At 44.9% G+C, this 26,603-nt stretch overlaps 1 protein-coding gene across 1 annotated transcript; it reads left to right on the top strand.

Annotated features, from left to right (window-relative positions):
• The first annotated feature begins 9,814 nt into the window (after nucleotides 1–9,814).
• Nucleotides 9,815–26,268, top strand: TLR4 (toll like receptor 4). The gene is made up of 3 exons (XM_040322748.1): nucleotides 9,815–9,986; nucleotides 12,977–13,143; nucleotides 23,834–26,268. The coding sequence occupies exons 1-3, from the start codon at nucleotides 9,915–9,917 to the stop codon at nucleotides 26,085–26,087; spliced, it is 2,493 nt and encodes an 830-aa protein (XP_040178682.1). The 5' UTR covers nucleotides 9,815–9,914; the 3' UTR covers nucleotides 26,088–26,268.
• The last annotated feature ends 335 nt before the right edge of the window (nucleotides 26,269–26,603 follow it).

Here is a 26,603-nt window from a genome sequence, read left to right as displayed (position 1 = left end):
TTCTAAAGATGATGCACAAGAAAGACCAGCAAACAGTTTGCTGAAGACAAGCAGACTAAGGACAAGGATTACTGGAACCGTGTCCTGGGGTCTGATGAGACCAAGATAAAGGTATATGGTGTCAGATGGTGTCAGGCGTGTGTGGCGGCAACCAGGTGAGGAGGACAAAGACAAGTGTGTCTTCTCTACAGTCAGGCATGTATGTAGAAAAAAGAAAAAGCGGGACTTTAAATGAAGCATGTGCGAGAAACAGATTGCAATAGATTGAAGGGAAAAAACAATGGCCCAGATTCAGAGAGCAATTGCGCCTGCGTAACCATAGTTACGCAGCGCAATTGCTGACTTGCTCCGGCGTTACGAATGCTCCTGATTCAGGAACCTCGTTACGCCGACTGCAGCCTAAAATCTGCGTGGCATAAGGCTCTTATGCCACGCAGATTTTAGGCTGCATTCTTGCGATGACCGCTAGGGGGCGCTCCCATTGTGCTCAGTGTATAGTATGCAAATTGCATACTAACACCGATTCACAATGTTGCGCGGGCCCTGCGTACGCAAGTTACGGAGTTTCCGTACGGCGTCTTTAGCGTAAGGCTGCCCCTTCTAATAGTAGGGGCAGCCAATGCTAAAGTATACCCGCCGTTCCCGCGTCGTGAAATTTGAATTTCACGTCGTTTGCGTAAGTGATTCACTTGGAAGCGAATGACGTCCTTGCGACGTCATTTGCCGCAATGCACGTCGGGAAAGTTTCCCGACGGCGCATGCGCTTTACGATCGGCGCGGGAACGCGCCTAATTTAAATGATTCCCGCCCCCTGCGGGATCATTTAAATTGCGCGCGCTTACGCCGGACAATTTTGCCGGCGCGCCCGCGCAATTTACGGAGCTACTGCTTCCGTGAATCGAGGGCAGCGGCGCAATTTTGCGGGGGCGCAGGGCAAAATCGTTGCCCTGTGCCTCCGTAATTTATGCGCATTTCTTACTGAATCCGGGCCAATAATAATAAATCTGGAATAAGTTTAAATATTTTATTACTTTCGCATAATGCACCGTCCATGACTATATTGCACTATTGAAGAAATAGATAAACATATATATTTCACAGATTGGTTGGGGGAAGGGTATATAGGCAGTGACCCAGGTATACAGTATATATATACAACAAGTACAACAAACTGTACTGCAATGATTAAAACATGGAATAAATATCTCATATGAACAAAAAGTACATCACATTGTACTGCAGTAACTATACATTGATGCATGAGGTAGATAGCTCTACGCGTTTCGCAACTAATGGCCACTCATCAGGAGCAGGCATGCATTGCATTGGTTATCTGTAACGACATAAGCACATAACTGGTTATAACTAGTGTTGAGCAGAATACGCCATATTCGATTTCGCGATATATCACGAATATATAGCCGAATATTCGAGAAATATTCGCTAAATTCGAATATTCGTGATATTTTATCGAAATGAAATGTTTGCGAAATTTCGCTATTGCGAATGCGAAAATAATTGCGAAATTTCGACAACTGCGGTAGGAGCACTCTGATTGGCTCAGAATATTCGTGATATTTTATCGAAATTTCGCAAAATGCGAATGCGATATTTATTGCGGAATTTCGACAACTGCGGTAGGAGCCCTCTGATTGGCTCAGAATATTCGTGATATTTTATCGAAATTTCGCAGAATGCGATATTTATTGCGGAATTTCGACAACTGCGGTAGGAGCCCTCTGATTGGCTCAGAATATTCGTGATATTTAATCGAAATTTCGCAAAATGCGAATGCGAAATTGATTGCGGAATTTCGACAACTGCGGTAGGAGCCCTCTGATTGGCTCAGAATATTTGTGATATTTTATCGAAATTTCGCAAAATGCGAATGCGAAATTGATTGCGGAATTTCGACAACTGCGGTAGGAGCACTCTGATTGGCTCATTATGAAATCGAATATTCCTGATATTTTATCGAAATTTCGCAAAATGCGAATGCGATATTTATTGCGGAATTTTGACAACTGCGGTAGGAGCACTCTGATTGGCTCTGATGCAAAAGAAGGGCGGAGAAAATAATCGCGCGATATTCCGATTGCCGAATAATCGCATTCCGATTTTTCGGCAAGATAAAATGATCGCTTCAGCTACTCCGCCCAAGGTCTCTAATCATACCAGCAATGCTTTTAGACGTCGATGGAGATCACTAGGATGTGATCTGTTCTAAAAATAAAATTGAAAAAATTTGAATATTCGGAATAGCGAATATTCACCGCGAAATTCGAAATATATCGCGAATACTCGAATATGCCATATTCGAGCCGAATATTCGCAATACGAATATTCGTGAGCAACACTAGTTATAACGGGGCATCCAACATTTGTGGGGGCCGAGAACGCATCAAAAGCCCCAGATGGTACTCACCAGGTAGCCAAATGCCGCTGGCATTGGAGTGAAGCCCTAGACGGCCCCCATGGGTTGGGGTAGCCCCTACCGGGGACTGTGGCTGGAGACTGAGGGATGCAAGGCTACCACAAGGGACGCACCCAGGTGGCACAGGCATGAGGCAGGATGTGATGTATGCATTGTTGTCAGTGAGTAATGATGGCTGTATAGGGAGAAATGAGAAAGGGACTTCACCAACACGGCCAAGAGACTGACTGTCCGATGGACCCCATCTTTATGCCTAATACAGTAACTTCTACTGTATGTGAGTAACTTGATGCTGTTTATACATTAAAAGTTTACAGTCTTTTCTAAGTGGCGCCTGTTGTTGTTTTCTTTCTGTTACTTTTGTGAGATACTGTGTGTGTATATACAGTACAGACCAAAAGTTTGGACACACCTTCTCATTCAAAGAGTTTTCTTTATTTTCATGACTATGACAATTGTAGATTCACACTGAAGGCATCAAAACTAAATATAAAAATAAATAAAATATATTTCATATTCTAGGTTCTTCAAAGTAGCCACCTTTTGCTTTGATTACTGCTTTGCCCACTCTTGGCATTCTCATGATGAGCTTCAAGAGGTAGTCACCTGGCGCAGCACCCCATCACTCTCCTTCTTGGTCAAATAGCCCTTCCCCCGCCTGGAGGTGTGTTTGGGGTCATTGTCACGAAAGACGATCCAGAGGTCTTACTACCAATAGTAACAGCAGGGAAGTTTTGCCCCGACGCATGCGCGTTGGCGCGCGCATGCGCGCATCAATGTGCCAGGTGCACGCGGCGGCGTGAGTGGAGCGCGCTGCGGCTTGCGTGGCGAGCGCTGCGGGAGCGCGCGCGCGGTGACGGCGTTTGGCGCCAAAGGACGCTATTTAAACAAGTCTGGTGCTTCTCCATCTTGCTGATCAGTCTACAGCGTTTACCTGAGAATCTGCACTTGTTACCTGTCTGATCTCCTGTTTACCTGACCCGGCTTCCTGTGACCTTCCTTGCCTGCAACCTGCCTTCGACCCCGGCTTCACCTGACTACTGCTTCTGCTCAACCCCTGGCTCTGTTACTGCCCGCCTGTGATACCGACCCGGCTTGGACTTTTGACTACTCTCTGGACTTACCTTGGTTCCTGAACGACTTACCGGTGCTCCGCCCAGCTTACATACCTGCCTGATTCCTGTACCTACAAAGTGCCATACCACCGTTCCTGTCTGCTGCTGGTACCTCACCTGGACCTGCTTACGCCTGCCTGCTGCCACTTCCGGTCCGTTACCCAGCTTACCATCAGGCACTTGTGCCCCTCCGGACTCTTGACCCTCTGTCTACACTACCAGGAGGTCCTGATTCGGAGGCTTAGAAGAGGCCGCTCCCTGCACGTTGAGCTCCATAACCAGGTACGTGACAGTACTGATCAGCCATGTCCGAGCCCACGCAGGGAGCGTCTCCCATGGAGGACTTATGCCGCCATCTGGATGGCCTCACCACTGCCATGAAGAACCTGCAGGAGGGATACACCCGTCTGGAAGGACGTGTCCAGACCCTGGCTGCGGCAGCCCCCGCAGCATCCGGATTCTCTGCTCCTCCGTCAGTAGTAATGTTGCCACCAGAACCCAGGGTCCCCACTCCGGAAACATTTTCTGGGGACCGCAGCAAGTACAGGGCCTTTCGCAATGCCTGCCAACTGTTCTTTGCCCTGTAACCTAGGACTTTTTCACTGGAGTCCACAAAAGTGGGCTTCGTCATTTCCCCACTATCCGGCGAGCCCCAAACCTGGGCACACCGTCTTCTGGAACGGAAGGAAGAAAGCCTTAATCGGCTGGATACATTCTTCCAGGCCATGGACCTTATCTATGAGGATACCCAATTAGCGGCCTCCGCGGAAGCGGCTTTGTGCGCACTACAACAGGGGCGCAGGGCGGTAGAGGACTATGTGGCAGAGTTCAGACAATGGAGTTCCGATACTAACTGGAATGATGCCGCTCTGCGCCACCAGTTCCGTATGGGTCTGTCAGAACCACTAAAAGACGAACTGGCCCGAGTAGGCATCCCCGCAACACTAGAAGCCTTAATTCTTCTATCAGTTCAGATTGACAGACGTTTAAGGGAACGGCGGGCTGAGCGCACATCCGGCCCCGCACGCCCAGTGTGGATGATGCCACGAGTATCAAGTTCTCCTTATCCACCTCCTCCAAATCCTGTACCAGCCTCCGCCGATACCTCAGAGCCCATGCAACTGGACGTATTTCGGACGGTCTAATAACCTTTGTCTATACTGCGGGGAATCCGGGCATTACGTAAGGACTTGCCCCGCCAAGTTCCGTAAGTCTTCAATTCTCCCATCTGCTCTCTCTTCCACTTTGTGTAGCAATAATACTCACCTGGCTATTTCCATTTCTCTGCAGCTCCCAGGAAGGAACGTTCGGGCCCCCGCTATCATTGATTCGGGTGCCTGCAGCGGTTTCATGGACGCATCTTTTGCCATCAGACATGGAGTTCCTCTTCGACCCAGGTACCAGGAACTGGCCGTCCATCTAGCCGATGGATCCGCCATCAGATCCAGCCCTGTTACTCAAGACACAGTCCCGTTCTATGCCCTCATCCTCAACAACCATTGGGAGCTACTCTGCCTGGACATTATCGAATACCCGATGTTTCCCATCATTTTGGGCATGCCCTGGTTGAGGGTTCATAACCCGCAGATTAACTGGGAGTCTGGAAAGATCCACTTCTCTTCTTCCTATTGCCACCAACATTGTCTCCAAGAACCTACAGCCTCTTCTTCTCCTTTGCTGTACCTGGAAACTGAAACCGAAAACCGCCAGCTAGTTCCGGAGTCATACCACAACTTCTTGGACGTGTTTAGTCAAAAGGGTGCCGAAACTTTACCACCACATAGGCCATATGACTGCCCAATTGAACTTCTCCCCGGGGCAGAAATCCCATTTGGGAGAATATTTCCCCTAACCGAACTGGAACTAGGCACCCTCAAGTCTTATATAGATGAAAATCTAGAAAAGGGCTTCATACGACCTTCCACATCCCCTGCTGGAGCTGGAATATTTTTCGTGGAGAAAAAAGACCATTCTCTACGCCCTTGCGTAGACTACCGGGATCTGAACAAAATCACGATCAAGTATAGGTACCCCCTTCCTTTGGTCCCCGAACTATTCCAGAGACTTGGAACCGCTGTTATTTTCACCAAGCTTGACCTCCGCGGGGCCTACAACCTTGTCCGTATTAGAGACGGTGACGAGTGGAAAACAGCGTTCCGCACTCGATTCGGACATTTCGAGTATCTGGTGATGCCCTTCAGCCTTTGCCACGCCCCTGCCACTTTTCAACATTTCGTAAACAACATATTCAGAGACTACCTTGACTTGTTCGTTATAATCTACTTAGATGACATCCTGATCTTTTCTTCCTCGCTGTCAGACCATCGGAAGCATGTCCAAAAGCTATTTGCCCAACTCCGCCAACACAGCCTTTACGCCAAAGCCGAAAAATGTGAATTTGAACGTGAGAGCATTCAATTCCTAGGACTAATAATTTCAGTAGAAGGCGTCAGAATGGACCCCCAAAAGGTCACAGCTATTATGGACTGGCCCGCTCCCACCGACAAGAAAGCGGTTCAGCGCTTTGTAGGTTTTGCAAATTTTTACCGCAAATTCATTAAAGGCTTCTCCTCCATCATCGCTCCCATCACAAGTTTGACTAAGCAAGGCACTCGGTTCCAGTGGTCCCTTGGAGCTCAAGCTGTTTTTTCTACCCTGAAGGGTTTGTTCGTCTCGGCTTCTATCCTGAAACATCCGGATCCAGCCTTACCCTACATTTTGGAAGTTGATGCCTCCGAGGTAGCTGTCAGTGCGGTGCTTTCCCAGAGACATGGACCCAAGTCCTTATTAGATCCAGTTGCGTTCTTCTCACGTAAACTGTCGGAAGCCGAGAGAAACTACGATGTCGGAGACAGAGAGCTTTTGGCGATTAAAGCTGCCCTTGAGGAATGGCGGTACCTCTTGGAGGGCGCGGCACATCCCATTCTGATCTATACAGATCATAAAAATTTAGAGTATCTGAAGGTTGCTAAGAGACTGAAGCCATGACAGGCCCGGTGGGCACTCTTTTTTACCAGGTTTTCCTTTCACATTACCTATAGACCTGGATCTAAGAACACTAAACCGAACGCACTTTCCCGGGTATTTAATGGGCCTGAAGCCCCTTCATCTCCAGACACCATCCTAGCACCCGGCAACTTCCTCATGCTACAGGAGGACCTCCTGTCCCAGATTAAACAGGCTTCCTCAAACGTTCCCCTGTCTTCGGATCCAGCCTTACTGCTAAAAGACGACCTGTTGTGGAATAAGGATAGGATCTTTGTGCCCCGGCATGCTACGGGTAGCGGTCCTCAAATCCTGTCACGACCACAAATTAGCCGGCCACTTCGGGATTCACAAGACGTCAGAGCTCCTCCAGCGCACCTTCTGGTGGCCACAGTTACTTCGGGACTGCAGAAGCTATGTGGAATCCTGTACCACCTGTATCCAAAACAAAGGCAGTAGAACCAGAGCTTGGGGGTTACTAAAACCATTGCCTGTTCCAGAGAAACCATGGAGGATGATATCCATGGATTTTATTGTCGAGCTACCACCATCAGAAGATTATACCACCATCTTCGTGGTGGTGGATAGGCTGACCAAGATGGCCCACTTTCTGCCCATGATAGGAACACCTTCCGCTTCTGAGACGGCAAGAATCTTTATCAAAGAGATAGTGAGACTCCATGGTGTACCCGCAAACGTCGTGTCTGACCGGGGGGTGCAATTCACCTCAAGATTTTGGAAAGCACTCTGTGGAGCCCTGGAAATTGGACTGTCCTTCTCATCCGCATACCACCCGCAGTCCAACGGTCAGACCGAGCGTACTAACCAGACGCTGGAGCAATATCTGCGCTGCTTCTCTAGTTTTGCTCAGGACGATTGGGCCTCTCTATTGCCCCTTGGAGAATTTGCCTATAATAACTCTCTCCATTCCGCAACCAACCAGTCTCCATTCTTTGCTAACTATGGTTTTCACCCTCTGTTCCTATCCAATAACATACCAGAATGCTCAGTACCGACTGTTCAAGAAACTTTGGACTTCTTCTCTACTAATAATAAATTACTGCAGGAGACAATGGAAAAGACCCAAGTACACAATAAGGAGGTGTTCGACAGGAGGAGGAGGGGAGAACTTGACCTTGCACCAGGAGACCAAGTTTGGTTGTCTACCCTAAATTTAAAACTGGCTTGTCCTTCCAAGAAACTTGGCCCCAAGTTTGTGGGTCCCTTCCCGATACTCAGGAGGATCAACGAAGTGGCCTACGAGTTGAAGCTACCTGCCTCCTACCGGATTCATCCAGTTTTTCATGTGGCATTGCTCAGAACCACTGTCCCGGATCCCTTCATCAACCGGAATACCGGTCCTCCTAAACCGGTACTTATTGACGGTAAAGAGGAATTCGAAGTGGAATCTATCCTGGATTGTAGGAAGAGACGTAACCAGGTCCAATACCTGGTGAAATGGAAGGGCTATGGCGCGGAGGAGAATTCCTGGGAGCCGGAGGCCAATATACATGCAGAAAGACTGATCCTGGCTTTTAAGAGAACTCACCCAAGGAAGTTGGCCCAGTTGGGCATCCGGAGGCTGCCCGTAGAGGGGGGGGCAATGTCACGAAAGACGATCCAGAGGTCTTACTACCAATAGTAACAGCAGGGAAGTTTTGCCCCGACGGATGCGCGTTGGCGCGCGTTTGCGCGCGCATGCGCGCATCAATGTGCCCGGTGCGCATGGCGCGCGCACACGCGGTGACGGCGTTTGGCGCCAAAGGACGCTATTTAAACAAGTCTGGTGCTTCTCCATCTTGCTGATCAGTCTACAGCGTTTACCTGAGAATCTGCACTTGTTACCTGTCTGATCTCCTGTTTACCTGACCCAGCTTCCTGTGACCTTCCTTGCCTGCAACCTGCCTTCGACCCCGGCTTCACCTGACTACTGCTTCTGCTCAACCCCTGGCTCTGTTACTGCCCGCCTGTGATACCGACCCGGCTTGGACTTTTGACTACTCTCTGGACTTACCTTGGTTCCTGAACCACTTACCGGTGCTCCGCCCAGTTTACATACCTGCCTGATTCCTGTACCTACAAAGTGCCATACCACCGTTCCTGTCTGCTGCTGGTACCTCACCTGGACCTGCTTACGCCTGCCTGCTGCCACTTCCGGTCCGCTACCCAGCTTACCATCAGGCACTTGTGCCCCTCCGGACTCTTGACCCTCTGTCTACACTACCAGGAGGTCCTGAGTCGGAGGCTTACGAGAGGCCGCTCCCTGCACGTTGAGCTCCATAACCAGGTACTTGACAGTCATTGACCTGATGGATGGAATAGCATGCCGCTGCAAGATGCTGTGGTAGCCATGCTGGTTCAGTATGCCTTCAATTTTGAATAAATCCCCAACAGTGTCACCAGCAAAGCACCCCCACACCATCACACCTCCTCCTCCATGCTTCACGGTGGGAACCAGGCATGTAGAGTCCATCCGTTCACCTTTTCTGCGTCGCACAAAGACACAGGGGTTGGAACCAAAGATCTCAAGTTTGGACTCATCAGACCAAAGCACAGATTTCCACTGGTCTAATGTCCATCCCTTGTGTTCTTTATCCCAAACAAGTCTCTTCTGCTTGTTGCCTTTCTTTAGCAGTGGTTTCCTAGCAGATATTCTACCATGAAGGCCTGATGCACACAGTCTCCTCTTACCAGTTCTAGAGATGTGTCTGCTGCAAAAGGTGGCTACTTTGTAGAACCTAGAATATGAAATATATTTTCAGTTGTTTCACACTTTTTTGTTATGTATAATTCCACATGTGTTACTTCATAGTTTTGATGCCTTCAATCTTCAATCTACAATTTTCATAGTCATGAAAATAAAGAAAACTCTTTGATTGAGAAGGTGTGTCCAAACTTTTGGTCTGTACTGTATATGCACACACACATTTTTTTTTTAATAGTAATAATAATATTAATAATAATCATAATACAAATATATATATATATATATATATATATATATATATATATATATATATATATATATATATATATGTATATATATATATATATATATATATAGAGAGAGAGAGAGAGAGAGAGAGAGAGAGAGAGAGAGAGAGAGAGAGATATCTATATACAGTATATATATTTATTTAATTATTATTTGATATTATGATTTTTTTTTTTTTTTTTTTACTGACTTATTAAATTCAGACAGTAAGTCCCTGCCCCCCGCTGTGCATGTAATGAGTTTGAGGAAGTGATACTGTGAGTAATTTCTGTGCTTTCACAACTAAAGCTTTGTTATTTTTCTTTAGACGATATGAGGGATGACATATTGAACCCAGACAGACGGCTACAACCGAAGGACGGATTAAAGGTCTGTTTTGCGGAGTATGGACCATCGGAGGACATCACTGCTCATCTTCTGCCTAACATTCCACAGAGCTTGGAGTTGCTGCAATCTGGTGAGTATCAATGAATACAAAAGTAATAACTTTATACTGTACATAAATGTCCTCCACAATGTAGTTACAGGCACATGGCTGCCAGCATTATATTTGAGCTCTAAGGCCTCGTACAACCGATAGGTTAACCATAGGACAACGGTCTGATGGAACGTTTTTATCGGTCAAAACCGATCGTGTGTGGGCCCCATAGGTTATTTAACCATCGGTTAAAAAAAAGCCAACTTGCTTTAAAATTAACCGATGGATTCCTAACCGATAGGTCAAAACCGATCGTTTGTAGGCACAACCATCGGTTAAAAATCCACGCATGCTCAGAATCAAGTAGACGCATGCTTGGAAGCAATAAACTTTTTTTTTTTTCAGCACGTTGTTGTGTTTTACGTCACCGCGTTCTGACACGATCGGTTATTTAACTGATGGTGTGTGGGCGCGACGGACCATCAGTCAGCTTCATCGGTTAACCGATGACAACGGTCCTTCAGACCGTTCTCATCGGATGGACTGATCGTGTGTACGAAGCTTAAGTCAGTGTTGAGCATTAGATGGCTTGGGTCTTGTAAGGGGAGAGGTTCCAAGGCCAGCAGGTCTAGTGGTGGGACAAGCAGTTCTCGGATCTCGGTTCTGAATTATCCATGATTTGTAATAACATTTCTTTATGATTTACTTACAAAACTCTCGTTTCGTCTATTAACTTTCCATCATCTCTGAAAAATCTGCTCTCATCAGATTGATATGTGATACGTCCCCTATCTGAGGGTTCAAATGGGTTTTTAGAACCAGAGGATGGAAGAGGAGCTTGCACTGAACTCCGCCATGGCCGGTCCCAAGCCCGCAATGGGAAAGGAGGGGGGTTGGGTGAATGGGAGTCAGCTCCATAGGGCAAGGGGGGGCAATTGACCCCCCCTGGAAAATCGAGAAGGTGTTTAAGAGTCTCGCGGCTGTGGGCTGTCTGAGCGGTCCCGGGCCGGATGTCACACAGACACAGCGAGCAGAGTGAAGCCACCTCCCCCTCCAGTGTTTATGTGTACACAGGGAATCTGCTGTGCCCATGCCGTGCTGATGGCTGATCTGAGGTACTGAATGGGATGGGGGGGTCCATCTGTGCTGAAGGGGGGGTTTGTGCTGAATGGGGGTCCATCTGTGCTTAATAGGGGGGCTGCGCTGAAGGGGGGGTCCATCTTTGCTGAATGGAGGTGTCTGTGCAGAATGGGGGGTCTGTGCTGAATGGAGGGGTCTGTGCTGAAGGGGGGGTCTGTGCTGAAGGGGGGTGCATCTGTGCTGAAGGGGGGTCTGTACATTCTCTAGGCTATATTTATATGGGCATGGAGTGAAGCTAAATTATCTCAAGAGCTATTTCACACTGCCAGCTGGCTGCGTAATCGGTAAAGCGTCGCTTTACCATCATTTTAGCTGCGCTATTTGCCCGATAGCATGGTGCTTTTAACCCCTGCTAGCGTTTGAAAAAAGGGTTAAATGCGTATTGCCGCTGTGGAAGCGCCCTCGCCCTGAAAAAATTTCAGCGGACGCCCATGGTTTGGTGGCTGTGACAGCAAACCAGCCCTGAAAAAAACATGTAATGTATAAACATATTAAGTGCAAAACCTATGAATGGAGGTTGAACCCAGAATGATGATCAACCCCGTTGGGGGGGGGGGGGGGGGCTAAATTACCAAATGTTTTTTTGTATATTTTCTTCATGATTTACATACAAAACTCTTGTTTTGACTATTAACTTTGCATCATCTATGAAAAATCTGCTTCTCAGCTCTGCTCTTATCAGTTTGATATCTGAAATGACCCCTATCTGAGGGTTCAAATGGGTTTTTAGGACCAGGAGATGGAAGAGGAGCTTGCTCCGAACTCTGCCATGGCCGGTCTCATACCCAGGGTTAGGGGTTAAGGGTTAGGGGGTTATTGTTAGGCAGTTAGGGTTGGGGTTAGGGGTTAGGGTTGGGTTTAGGGTTAGGGTTGGGGTTAAGGTTAGGGTTAGGGGTTGCATTATCCAGGATTTGTAATAACATGTCTTTATGATTTACTTACAAAACTCTTGTTTCGTCTATTACCTTTGCATCATCTCTGAAAAATCTGCTCTTATCAGATTGATATCTGATACGTCCCCTATCTGAGGGTTCAAATGGGTTTTTAGAACCAGAGGATGGAAGAGGAGCTTGCACTGAACAATTGCCAAAAATATAAGAGGAGGGAGGAGGAGGGCATAAGGCAGAACTTCTCCTTTAGGGTGAAGTTCCACTTTAATGTCATGTATTGTACGTGATGACCCAAAGGCTTTGCCCACAGGCCGGAGCTTTGGGGAGAGGAGGAAAGTGCCGGAGGCAGCTGGAGCTGGGCATAGGGTAAGTAGCCACACCCTGTACCATACCTCCTAGACATTACCAACATTTATCCCTGCCGTGTTGGGCTTGAGCATTAAAACCCAAGAAGCAGAATGAGAGCTCCGTACATAAAGCTAAATTCCATGCAGATGTGTGTTCAATTAAAAATCATTCAAAAATTGCAACTACCTGACTATGACTTGGTATCAGCTTTTTGCAACCCCCTGTACGGCAGGGCTCATGCTAGGTGAGGGAGAAGCAGCACAAGGAGCCAATCGGCTGTATTGCAATGCTCCTATGCTAACAAGGCATTTCCTGAGAGGAGGAGAGAGCAGAGGGACAGATAGATAAGCTCATCAGTCTGTTTTGTCTCATTCAATGACCAATTGTAAGTTGGGGGCGGGGGTAAGGCCTAGCTGTATTACCAAATTGCAGTAGAGGAACGTCAGGTCTGCAGGCTGGCTGTGCTTTCTGGCAGGGCTGTATAAATCACAATAATTAATGGGCAAAAATACAGGTCCTTTGGCTCAGATATACAGGATGTCTCCCGACTGCATTTTATCTAGCTACGTATGTGGAGTTCAGCTTCAGCTTATTTAGGATCAGTTTACATTAACTACAAATAAGGTAATATTCTTTTCCTTTTCACTACAGGAAACTCATCAAATATCCATGAACTGTTATAACTGCAACTTATCCACAGTTCCTGCGGATTTGCCTGAAGAGATTAATGGGCTGGATCTGAGTTTTAATCCTCTTAAACATCTTTATAATAAGAGTTTGTCAAGACTATCCCAACTTCAGATTCTTGATCTTACCAGGTAAATCTACACCTTCTGCTTGAAAAATCATTAGCTCACTGCGCTATATTTCCATTATTATAACATGATGCGATTTGTACCTGGACAGAATAACTTCTAGGCTTGTCAAACACGGGTATGGCATTGCTGAAATATAAGACTTGGCTTGGTGAAACTAAGTGGTAATTGGTTAAATCATTAATAGATCTTGGCCTTGGCTTGGTGGAATGTAGTGGTAATTGGGTAAATCACGGGTAGACCATGGCCTTGGCTTGGGTGGAATGGTGCGGTAATTGGGTAAATCATGGGTAGAATTTGGTCTTGGCTTGATAGAACTGAATGGTAATTGGGTAAATCATGGCTTGGTGGAACTGAGTGGTAATTGAGTTAATAACAGGTAGACCTTGGCCTTGGCTTGGTGGAACTGAATGGTAATTGGGTAAATCACAGAGAGACCTTAGCCTCGGCTTGGTGGAACTGAATGGTAGTTGAGTAAATCATGGGTAGACCTTGGCCTTGGCTTGGTGGAACTGAATGGTAGTTGAGTAAATCATGGGTAAACCTTGGCTTTGGCTTGGTGGAACTGAATAGTAATTGGGTAAATCATGGGTAGACCTTAGCCTTGGCTTGGTGGAACTGAATGGTAGTTGAGTAAATCATGGGTAGGCCTTGGCATTGGTGGAACTGAATAGTAATTGGGTAAATCATGGGTAGACCTTGGCTTGGTGGAACTAAGAGGTAATTTGGTAAATTACAGGTAGACTATGGCCTTGGCTTGGTGGAACTGAATGGTAGTTGGGTAAATCACAGGTAGGCCTTGGTCTTGGCTGTGTGGAACTGAATAGTAGTTGGGTAAATCAAGAGTAGACCTTTGCCTTGGCTTGGTGAAACTGAGTGGTGATTGGGTAAATCATGGATAGACCTTAATATTGGCTTACTGGAACTGAGTGGTGATTGGGTAAATCATGGATAGACCTTAGTATTGGATTAGTGGAACTGAATGATAATTGGGTAAATCATGGATAGACATTGGCCTTGCTTTGGGAGAACTGAATGGTAATTGGGTAAATCATGGGTAGACCTTGGGTTTGGCTTGGTGGAACTCAGTAGTAATTGATCAAATCATGGGTAGACTTTGGCCTTGGCTTGGTAGAACTGAGTGTTAATTGTTTATGGGTAGACCTTGGCCTTGGCTTGGTGGAACTGAGTATAAATTGAGGTAAATCACAGTTAGACCTTGGCCTTAGCTCAAACCTAATGTTTGAGCGAACAACTGTTCTGTTTCTATGCTGAAAACCCAAGCAGCATTTTTAACTCAGTCTACCCAATCGGTTCTTCTTTTGAGGAATATAGAACACCTCACCCTATTTTCTGGGGACGAGGAGAGGGAGAGGTGTTATGAAGACCAAAATAAGACCTGAAGGTTTCAGATCATAGAATACCTCGTAGTAGTTAGTTCCAGTCAACTGGATGTGTTCTGTAACCTGGAAGATGTTTTATCACTCATCAAAAGATGCTTCCTCAGTTCAAATAAAAGCAAGAAACATACCCCAGCATTTGTAGACACACAAGCAATACTTGGATATATTCCTGATGCTCATTTGACCTGAGGAAGCTATTTGGATGAGTAGGAAATTGTCTTCAATGTTACAGAAAAAAGCCCAGTTTAATATGCCTAGGTCAGTGATGGCGAACCTTTTTGAGCCCGAGTGCCCAAACTGCAACACAAAACCTAATTTTTTTTTGAAGTGCCAACACTGCAATTAAACATGAATACCAAGGTTTTCGTTTAGAAAAATCAACTCGTACACTTGTCCAAACTAATTAACAGCTTTTGTTTTAAAAGAAAAACACAATAACAGAGCTTTCTATTAAACATTTTTTTTTTATTGAAAAAGATTCTCAACAACTGTACTTGTGCATGTATTTTTGGATAAGGATACATTTGCAGATCGCTGGTAAAGATGCCTTTGCTGATCGCTGGTAAGGATGCCTTTGCTAGGCATTTTCAAAGATGGCTTTGCTGGGCATTTCCAAAGATGGCTTTGCTGGGCATTTTCAAAGATGACTTTGCTGGCCATTTTCAAAGATGACTTTGCTGGGCATTTTCAAAGATGACTTTGCTGGGCATTTCCAAAGATGGCTTTGCTGGGCATTTCCAAAGATGGCTTTGCTGGGCATTTCCAAAGATGGCTTTGCTGGGCATTTCCAAAGATGGCTTTGCTGGGCATTTCCAAAGATGGCTTTGCTGGGCATTTCCAAAGATGGCTTTGCTGGGCATTTCCAAAGATGGCTTTGCTGGGCATTATTAAAGATGCCTTGGTAAGGCATCTTTAAAGATGCCATTGCTGGGCATTTTTAAAGATGCCTTGTCTGGGCATTGGTAAAGATTGGTAAAGATGCCTTGGTTGGGCATTAGATGCCTTGGCTGGGCATTGGTAAAGATGCATTTGCTTACACAAGGGATAGAGATCTACAATGCTGTGATGGGTACAGGCACAGTATACTTTGCATAGCTAAAAGACATTATTGAACATAAGCAGAGGATGAGTCTAATGATCTATTGCTGGGCATTATTAAAGATGCCTTGGCTGGGCATTGGTAAAGATGCCTTAGCTGGGCATTGGTAAAGATGCCATGGCTGGGCATTATTAAAGATGCCATGACTGGGCATTTTTAAAGATGCCTTGGCTGGGCATTGGTAAAGATGCCTTGCCTGGGCATTATTAAAGATGCCATTGCTGGGCATTTTTAAAGATGCCTTGGCTGGGCATTGGTAAAGATGCCTTGCCTGGGCATTATTAAAGATGCCATTGCTGGGCATTTTTAAAGATGCCTTGGCTGGGCATTGGTAAAGATGCCTTGCCTGGGCATTATTAAAGATGCCATTGCTGGGCATTTTTAAAGATGCCTTGGCTGGGCATTGGTAAAGATGCCTTGCCTGGGCATTATTAAAGATGCCATTGCTGGGCATTTTTAAAGATGCCTTGGCTGGGCATTGGTAAAGATGCCTTGCCTGGGCATTATTAAAGATGCCATTGCTGGGCATTTTTAAAGATGCCTTGGCTGGGCATTGGTAAAGATGCCTTGCCTGGGCATTATTAAAGATGCCATTGCTGGGCATTTTTAAAGATGCCTTGGCTGGGCATTGGTAAAGATGCCTTGCCTGGGCATTATTAAAGATGCCATTGCTGGGCATTTTTAAAGATGCCTTGGCTGGGCATTGGTAAAGATGCCTTGTCTGGGCATTGGTAAAGATGCCTTGGCTGGGCATTGGTAAAGATGCAATGACACATTTTTGTTTTTTTCATTTTAGCCCTTTGGATTCTTCTTTGCAATTCTTGTAGATTAGAATCTACAGCAGCTTCCAGACCCAGCAGAGCAGTGGGCATTATTAAAGATGCCATTGCTGGGCATTTTTAAAGATGCCTTGGCTGGGCATTGGTAAAGATGCCTTGCCTGGGCATTATTAAAGATGCCATTGCTGGGCATTTTTAAAGATGCCTTGGCTGGGCATTGGTAAAGATGCCTTGCCTGGGCATTATTAAAGATGCCATTGCTGGGCATTTTTAAAGATGCCTTGGCTGGGCATTGGTAAAGATGCCTTGCCTGGGCATTATTAAAGATGCCATTGCTGGGCATTTTTAAAGATGCCTTGGCTGGGCATTGGTAAAGATGCCTTGTCTGGGCATTGGTAAAGATGCCTTGGCTGGGCATTATTAAAGATGCCATTGCTGGGCATTTTTAAAGATGCCTTGGCTGGGCATTGGTAAAGATGCCTTGCCTGGGCATTATTAAAGATGCCATTGCTGGGCATTTTTAAAGATGCCTTGGCTGGGCATTGGTAAAGATGCCTTGTCTGGGCATTGGTAAAGATGCCTTGGCTGGGCATTGGTAAAGATGCAATGACACATTTTTGTTTTTTTCATTTTAGCCCTTTGGATTCTTCTTTGCAATTCTTGTAGATTAGAATCTACAGCAGCTTCCAGACCCAGCAGAGCAGTGGGCATTATTAAAGATGCCATTGCTGGGCATTTTTAAAGATGCCTTGGCTGGGCATTGGTAAAGATGCCTTGCCTGGGCATTATTAAAGATGCCATTGCTGGGCATTTTTAAAGATGCCTTGGCTGGGCATTGGTAAAGATGCCTTGCCTGGGCATTATTAAAGATGCCATTGCTGGGCATTTTTAAAGATGCCTTGGCTGGGCATTGGTAAAGATGCCTTGCCTGGGCATTATTAAAGATGCCATTGCTGGGCATTTTTAAAGATGCCTTGGCTGGGCATTGGTAAAGATGCCTTGTCTGGGCATTGGTAAAGATGCCTTGGCTGGGCATTGGTAAAGATGCAATGACACATTTTTGTTTTTTTCATTTTAGCCCTTTGGATTCTTCTTTGCAATTCTTGTAGATTAGAATCTACAGCAGCTTCCAGACCCAGCAGAGCAGTGGGCATTTTTAAAGATACCTTGGCTGGGCATTTTTAAAGATGCCTTGGCTGGGCATTGGTAAAGATGCCTTGGCTGGGCATTGGTAAAGATGCCTTGGCTGGGCATTGGTAAAGATGCCATTGCTGGGCATTTTTAAAGATACCTTGGCTGGGCATTTTTAAAGATGCCTTGGCTGGGCATTGGTAAAGATGCCTTGCCTGGGCATTATTAAAGATGCCATTGCTGGGCATTTTTAAAGATGCCTTGGCTGGGCGTTGATAAAGATTTGGGATGCTTTTGCACAATTAATGTGATTTTTGCTGTTGTATGCATGCTGATAACTTGTCAAACCTTGGCTCATACTCCGTTAGTTTGAGAGCAACACATACAGCACTCAAATCATCTGTTAGTCTATTTCTGGCATCACATTTGATATAATTCAATGCTGAAAACAGCTGCTCACAAGCATAGGATGACCCAAACAAAGTAAGGAAAGCAATCCCAAGTGTTTTCATTGCCTTAAAATTATTTGGCAGAGAATTCCACACTTTAAGTATTTCATTTTCTGAACTAGCAACTGTGCTGTCTTTGGTCATCCCTTCACACTCCATCTTTTCAAGAGTGGCACGCAGGTCAGAGAATTTATTTTTCCAGATAGAGCTTTCTTGAAATTCCAGTAGCTCCATTTCCAAATTTTCTAAATCTAACCAGTGTAAGCAGGAAAGATCAAGTTCTTCAAATTTGGCTTTATCTGGAGAAGTAAGAAAACTCAGGGTTGTTTCCATCTTACGGAACTGTACAAATCTGTTGCCAAAATTCTCCTTTGCAACTGCTATAATGCTAGAAAATTCTTTGTAGATTTCATGATGGTTTGGATTGTCTGTAAATGTTGTAGAATTTTCCAAATGCATTTTTAGATTGGGAAAATATTTCAGCTGCCCACTTTCAAGGTCTCTTTCAAAAACCTGCAGTTTTCTCTCAAATGTTCTGATATCACAAAACATTCTTTCTGCTGTTTTCCCTAAACCTTGCAGTTTTTTGTTCAGGACATTGAAGTGTATTGTAAAATCAGTAAAAAACATGAGATTGGTGAGCCAGGTCATATCAGTGAGCTGTGGATATTCCTGCCCCTTGTCATTCATAAACAGCCTAATTTCATCCAAACAGGCTACAAATCTCTCCAAGACCCGTCCTCTGCTTAGCCATCGTACATTATTGTACATAAGTAAAGTATTATACTGTGCCTGTACCTCATCAAGAAGTGCTTGAAACTGTCGAAAATTAAGAGCACGAGCCATGATGTAATTCACCATTTTTGTGACATCCTTGAGGATATCGTCTAATATTTTGCTGCTTTCCTTGGCACAAAGAGCTTCTTGATGTATAATACAATGAAATTGAATGACTGGGTGCTTTGCTTCTTTGACAAAAAACTGTATGAAACCAGATGTTACCCCCACCATGGAAGGTGCCCCGTCACTAGTAACTGAAACCACTTTTTCTGGCCTTATGTCTTGTGAGACAAAAGCCTCCATCACAGCATTGTAGATATCTATCCCTTGTGTTCTTCCAGGCAAAGACAACAGTTTCATGAGCTCCTCTCTCATGGTGTCACCAACAGCATAACGCAAAATTACTGCTAGCCTTGCATGATTATTTATGTCTGTGCTTTCATCCAAGCACATGGAGTAACAGGCTGCCTTTTGTAAGTCAGTGGTGAGCTGCTGACTAACATCACTTGCCATACGCAGGACTCTATCTTTAACAGTATTTCTGCTAAGTGGCATTTCAGAGATTCGTTGCTTAATTTTGTCCTTGTTTGGAAATTCATGAAAAAGGGAATTACTCACAGCCAACATGGCCGTTTTGATAAAATCGCCATCAGAGAGGGGCTTTCCATGTTTTGCTATGCACAGTGAAATTTCAAAGCTGGCATTTGCCAGATAATTTGTTTTAGAAAGATAGTTGCAAAAACTACGATACTGGCAGTGATATCTCTTCAATTTCCCATCAAGAAACTCTTTTCTTTCAGCTACACCAAGTTCGGCAACACTTTTGTGGTTGGTATCAAAATGACGTTTGACACTAGATGTGCGAGATACCACACTTTCACTACACAGAACACATAACGCTTTCCCATTGCGTTCAATCACTCCAAATGACTGTGTCCAGGTCTCTTGGAATGATCTTCCACTATCTGTTTTTAATTTTGCTTTTTTTGATGTACTCATTTTTGGTTGTTCATGTCTACAAAAAACACAAAATGTATAAAATAAGGATGGATGAAGCACCCAATACAAATCTATCCCTACCTACCTATACCAAAAATATTATTGCAACATTTCACAAAAAAGGTAGAACAACTCACGGTTTTGTAGACAGATATACATCGTCCAATATCCTGTGAAACAAGAAGTCGCGCTGTGCCGCTGCTGACACCGCTATGCTGGGTCTGGAAGCTGCTGTAGATTCTGAATTGCAAAGAAGAATCCCAAAGAGAGGGCTGTAATGAAAAAAAAAATATGTTTTCATTGTTGTCCATAGGGACACAGGAAACTACCATAGCCCAGGGGCCAGATGTGACCCTTAGCAACTTACGTTTCTGTAATGTAGACAGATATAAGCTCAAATCGTCCAATGTCCTGTGAAACAACAAGGCGTGCTGTGCCGCTGCTGACACCGCTCTGCTGGGTCTGAAAGCTGCTGTACATTCTACAAGATTTGCAAAGTAGAATCCCGGAGAGAGGGCTGTAATGAAAAAAAAAATATGTTTTCATTGTTGTCCATAGGGACACAGGAAACTACCGTAGCCCGGGGGCCAGATGTGACCCTTAGCAACTTACTTTTTTTAATGTAGACAGATATAAGCTCAAATCGTCCAATGTCCTGTGAAACAAGAAGTCGCGCTGTGCCGCTGCTGACACCGCTCTGCTGGGTCTGGAAGCTGCTGTAGATTCTACAAGAATTGCAAAGAAGAATCCAAAGGGCTAAAATGAAAAAAAAAAAAAGTGTGTCATTGTTGTCCATAGGCCAGGACACAGGCCCAATAACAGCAATGATGGGGGTTATATGTTTGCAAATGACACCTATGCCCAATAACAGCAAACATATTACCTCCCTCATTGCTGTTTTTGGGCCTAGGTGTCATTTGCAAACATATTACCCCCCTCATTGCTGTTATTGGGCCTAGGTGTCATTTGCAAACATATTACCCCCCTCATTTGCAATGAGGGGGGTAATATGTTTGCAAAGGACACCTAGACCCAATAACAGCAATGAGGGGGGTAATATGTTTGCAAATGACACCTAGGCCCAATAACAGCAAACATATTACCCCCCTCATTGCTGTTATTGGGCCTGGGTGTCATTTGCAAACATATTACCCCCCTCATTGCTTTTATTGGGCCTAGGTGTCCTTTGCAAACATATTACCCCCCTCATTGCTGTTATTGGGCCTGGGTGTCATTTGCAAACATATTACCCCCCTCATTGCTTTTATTGGGCCTAGGTGTCCTTTGCAAACATATTACCCCCCTCATTGCTGTTATTGGGCCTGGGTGTCATTTGCAAACATATTACCCCCCTCATTGCAAATGACACCTATGCCCAATAACAGTAATGAGGGAGGTAATATGTTTGCAAATGACACCTATGCCCAATAACAGCAAACATATTACCTCCCTCATTGCTGTTTTTGGGCCTAGGTGTCATTTGCAAACATATTACCTCCCTCATTGCTGTTATTGGGCATAGGTGTCACTTGCAATGAGGGGGGTAATATGTTTGGAAAGGACAACTAGACCCAATAACAGCAATGAGGGGGGTAATATGTTTGCAGAACAAAGTTTCCCAAGTCAGTCAGCAACTGTCAGAACACCCACCAGCGAGATTAGCTAAAGTAATTGTTCAGCAAAATTTTACATTTTAGATTGGGTGATGTTAGCAGGGCAACCCATAATAGACGTCATAAAACGACCCAGGTATCCCATGTCTAAATAGTATTCGAGTAATAAGTATTCTTACCTTTGTCTGCAGCTGAATCAAACTGCGCAATGAAGAAGATGGCTTCACGAGTCTTGCAGCTCTTTCCCGCCGTGCGTCTTCTCCTCATGCTCCCAGTCACGCCCAGCAGCACGTCAGGCAGTGGATGATCTGAGAGCTTTCATTGGGTAGCAAGCTAACACGTGACCTCCGGGCGCTCATTCTAAGTTACGCCCACTCGGACACGTCACCGCTAGCACAGGGTAGTGTGGGAAATGTAGTTTCTAGTTGCGGTTGACGATTTAATTTTTTTTTCTTTGACATTTCTGCATTGTCACCGCGTGCCCACCAAAACAGCTTGCCGTGCCGGGAGCGGCACGCGTGCCACGCGTTCGCCATCACTGGCCTAGGTATTCGATGACCTGAGACCATAAGAACTTTCACAGACAAAAGGTCCATCTATTTCAACCAGTTGAAAAAATAAATAGAAAACCTCCATATACAGAACTCTATACCTACAGTTGATCTAGAGGACGGCAAAAAAAAACTATATAACATGGGCCAACTTGCCCCAGTGTGGGGAAAAATTCTTCTTGATCCCCAAGAAGGCAATCAGATGTCCCCTGGATTAACAATCTCTGGTGTTATTATCTATAAATGTTAATATCCAGTTATATTTGGTGCCTTTACGAAAGCATCAAGTTCTTTTTCTAGCTGACTAGAACCAGTTCCTGAGGGAGTCTATTGCACATGTTTACAGCTATTACAGTGATGGAGCCTTTTGGTATGTGAAGGTTCGATCTCTTATATCGGTCTTCAGAACACTTCTCCCTTTCCTCATCTCTATAATTTAGGGAAAGGTCTTCTGTCGTCCAGGAAAGGAGAACTGGTCAGGGCTGACAACACTACTTTGGTTTACAGCACAGAAAGAGGACTGCTCTTAAACAGTAAGTTACGAGTTCAGTGGATTTCTGGCAAGGCTAAGGTCAGTGGATGCTAAGGTCAGTGGATTTCTTAGTCAAGGTTAAGGTCTACGGTCTACCCATAAACAATTCAGTTCTACAAAGCCAAGGCCAAGGTCTACCCATGATTTATCCAATTACTACTCAGTTCCACCAAGCCAAGGCCAAGGTAGTTCTCTGTAAAAAAACATGAGTTAATGTAGATTGTCCCAACCACTCTGCCCTTCCACCACCTATTCCAGCTCCACCAACCCATAGGTACTGGCTCTAGGTGGTCTGTGACCCCTTCAAAATTATAACATCAAAGACAAAAGGAATCCAATCCCCTAGAAGCCCAAAGGAATTGTTATTGATGTTATCCAGTACAGGGGTAATCTACCACCTTCTGTGCCCTTTCTGTGCTGTAAACCCAGGTGGAGTTGTCAGATCTGACCAGTTCTCCTCTCCTGGACTACAGAAAACCACCTCCTAGATCCCCCCGATCTAGGAGGTGGTTTTCTGTAGTCCAGGAGAGGACTACAAAAGTACTCCAAAATTTCTGAATAAAGGGCCAGTTTACTGGGGCCAGGCTGTGGCCAGTGGGATTAAAAAGTGCCATGGTGTCTTTGAGAGCAAACAGCACCCCATTATTGGTTTAAGAGGATGGAATAGTGCATTTTTGCTGGTATCAGTGGAAGGAATGGTGCCCGTCATTGGTATCAGTGGGAGGAATGGTAGTACCCTATTAATAGTGTCTGTGGGAGGAATGGTGCCCCATCATTGGTGTCAGTGGGAGGTATTGCCCCATCATTGGTGTCATTGGGAGGTATTGCCCCATCATTGGTGTGAGTGGGTGGAATAGTGCCTCATCATTGGTGTGAGTGGGAGGAATAGTGCTCCATCTGTGGTGTCTGTGGGAGGAATTGTGCCCATCATTGGTGACAGTGGATGACATGTTGCCCCAAGGGCTGGATAAAGGCAAGAAAAGGGCCACATCGGGGCCACAAGCCACAGTTTGGAGACCACTGTCCTAGATTTTGGAAGGAGAGGTGTTCTGAAAACCAAATTAAAACCAAAGAGATTTAACCTCCACATACGGAAAGGCTTCTTCACAGTGAGAGCTGCATATGTGGAATAGACTCCCTCAAGAAGTAGTTCTGGCCAGCTCGGCATTGTTTTAAAAAAGAGCTGGATGCCGGTAGATTACTGCTGTACAGGACAAAATAAAATTTCCTTCAGGCTTTCAGAAGGAGAGCTTTTTTGTTTTACTTTGATGTTATATATGAGCAAATGTATGTTTTCATTTTGCCCAATGGTGCATTTTCTCAGAATATTACATATCCTTTTTGTTTCTTTCTGCAGGTGCGGTATATCTGCCATAGAAGATGATGCATTTTCTGGCCTTGACGCTTTGCATACATTAATCCTCACAGGAAACCCAATCAAGCATTGGTCCCAAGTGGCCTTCACCGGTCTACATTCTTTAAGAAAACTTGTTATCGTCGAAACATCTCTGGCAAGCCTTTCTGAACTTCAAGTTGGACATTTCCCATCGCTACAGGAATTAAATGCAGCTAAAAACTGTATCGATCGCCTTCATATTCCCTCCTTTTTATTTAAGCTTCATGTCCTTGATCTCCGTGCAAACCGTATCACCAAAATCAACAAAGGAGACCTAGACAACCTACGAGATGCAGACACCTCAAACCTCAGTCTCATTTTGTCTCATAATTCCATAAACTCTATTGATCCTGGGGCTTTTAGGTTCATTATCCTCCAACTATTACACCTACGAGGTTGCCTTTCTCACGAAGATATCATGAAGGCGAGCCTAAATGCCATTTCGGGTCTTCGCGTACAAAAGCTATTAATTGGACAGTACAGGAATTCTCCTACAAAGGTTCACTTCAAGGAAAATCTTTTAGAAGGGCTCTGTGGGTTGGAAGTTGAGGAGCTAACAATTACGGGGCTCTATATTAGCTTTACAAATACCTTTTTTGACTGTATGGAAAACATTACCTCTCTACGTTTCATACATACAAACTTATACCAATTCAGCCGTGAATCTATCGCTTCAAATATGCAGAAGTTCGAACTCAAGAACTCTGCCATTGTGAATGTGCCATTCTACATAGTATCAGAGTTAAAGCACCTTAAGGAACTCCGGATAACGAACAATAAACGACTCACCAACATTGACTATTCACTGCAAACATTAGACAAACTAGAGTTCCTAGATTTGAGTAAGAATAATATAATGATGCAGGCTTGTTGTGATAAATCAATTCCTGGGAAATCCCTTAAGCATTTGAATTTTAGCTATAATTCATACATCGGTTTGAGGAGTTCTTTTCTGAACATGCCTCATCTTCTGTCCTTAGACCTAAGTCACTCGAAGGTGGATAGTGTAGGACAATTTCCGATATTTATGAATTTATATAATCTGACTTATCTTGATCTGTCCTACACTTCATGTCATTTTGTGATTCACTGTTCCTTCTGTGGACTCTTCAATTTGGTAGAGCTCCGTGTACCCCATACCACATTTGCTCCCGATATACTGGCCTCTGTTTTCCATAACTTAAGTGGCCTCCGTCTTCTTGACATGGAATCTTGCGGATTGGAGAACTTACCCAACGAAATGTTTGGACACCTCAAACGATTGCAAGTTCTGAATCTGAGCAAGAACAAGCTGATGGAGCTTCCAGCATCTGTTCTGCTTTCTCTTTTTGCTCTACAACATTTAAATATACGTGCTAATAACATCCAGGGGTTATCTAACGATACCATCCAGGTTTTATCAAAAAGCTTGGAGAAAGTGGACCTTTCAGATAACCCCTATGACTGTTCTTGCGCCCAGGAACAATTCTTGATGTGGGTCCATGAGTTGAGCATCAACAATCCAAACTTCAGCAATCATTTGGAATGCAAGACACCAGAACACCTTCAAGGCTCGCTACTCCGGGACGTCAACTTGAAGTGCAGCTGGACCCTCATATATATCAGCATGTTGCTTAGTGTTGTGGTTGTGTTTCTTTTACTGCTGGTGTATCACTTCTACCTGAAAAACAGCTTTCTCTATTTATGTTTTTGCCACCGAGGCTTCAAAAAGTCAGCGACTGAGAAAACCTATGATGCCTTTGTCATACACTCCAGCCTAGATGAGGAATGGGTGAGGGAAGAACTCCTTCCGGAACTGGAAGATGGCGACCCATCATTTCAGCTTTGTGTACATTACAGAAACTTCGAAGCGGGCAAGCTGATCCTTGAAAACATTTTTTACAATGGTATTTGCTGTAGTCGGAATGCTCTTGTCCTCCTTTCTCCGAACTTCATTGAGAGCAAATGGTGTTCTTTTGAGTTTAGGTTGGCCCTGTTCTGGAGGTTCTTGGAGGATGAGTGTGGAATTATCCTTATCCTACTGGAACCCATCAGAGAAGATCAACTTAAACATATGTACGTCCTAAGAAAATACCTCAGCAGCAAAACCTACCTCAAATGGGATAAAAACGATAAAGAAAAGGAAGTCTTCTGGAAGCGATTAAGGAAAGCGTTGACGCAAAGTCGTAAAGTTGATGCTCCGCTTTTGGGTCGTAATCAGAATGGAAATGTGTAATCTGCAGAATAAACAGAACAAGGAGATTGCATTGTAATGTGCTAATGGTTTAGGAAATAATTTTAATTTTGGAATTGAAATAATCTGAATATGACTATTTCATGTCCTCAATGGACTTTACATCACGCTCTGCTAAAGTTGTGGGGAGGTGCAGTGTAGTGCGGAGGCAGTAAACACTAATGCACACGATCGGATTTTCCGTCGGAAAAACCTTAGATTGTTTTTCCGACGGAATTCCGCTCAAGTTTGGCTTGCATACACACGGGCCCGGATTCAGATAGAATGCTCTATCTATGGGCGGGCGTAACGTATCGCAGATACGGTACGCCGCCGTAACTTAGGGCGCAAGTCCCCTATGCAGAAACAACTTGCGCCCTTAGTTGCGGCGGCGTAACGTATGTGTGGCGGCGTAAACCCGCCTAATTCAAATGGGGATAATGTGGGCGTGTTTTATGTAAATGCACTGTGACCCCAAGTATTTGACGATTTTCACGAACGGCGCATGCGCCGTCCGTG

This window comes from Rana temporaria, chromosome 9, assembly GCF_905171775.1.
Source record: "Rana temporaria chromosome 9, aRanTem1.1, whole genome shotgun sequence".
Lineage (NCBI taxonomy): Eukaryota > Metazoa > Chordata > Amphibia > Anura > Ranidae > Rana > Rana temporaria.
The sequence above is the reverse complement of the archived record's forward strand: the minus strand, read 5'-3'. Positions and strand labels throughout refer to the sequence as shown.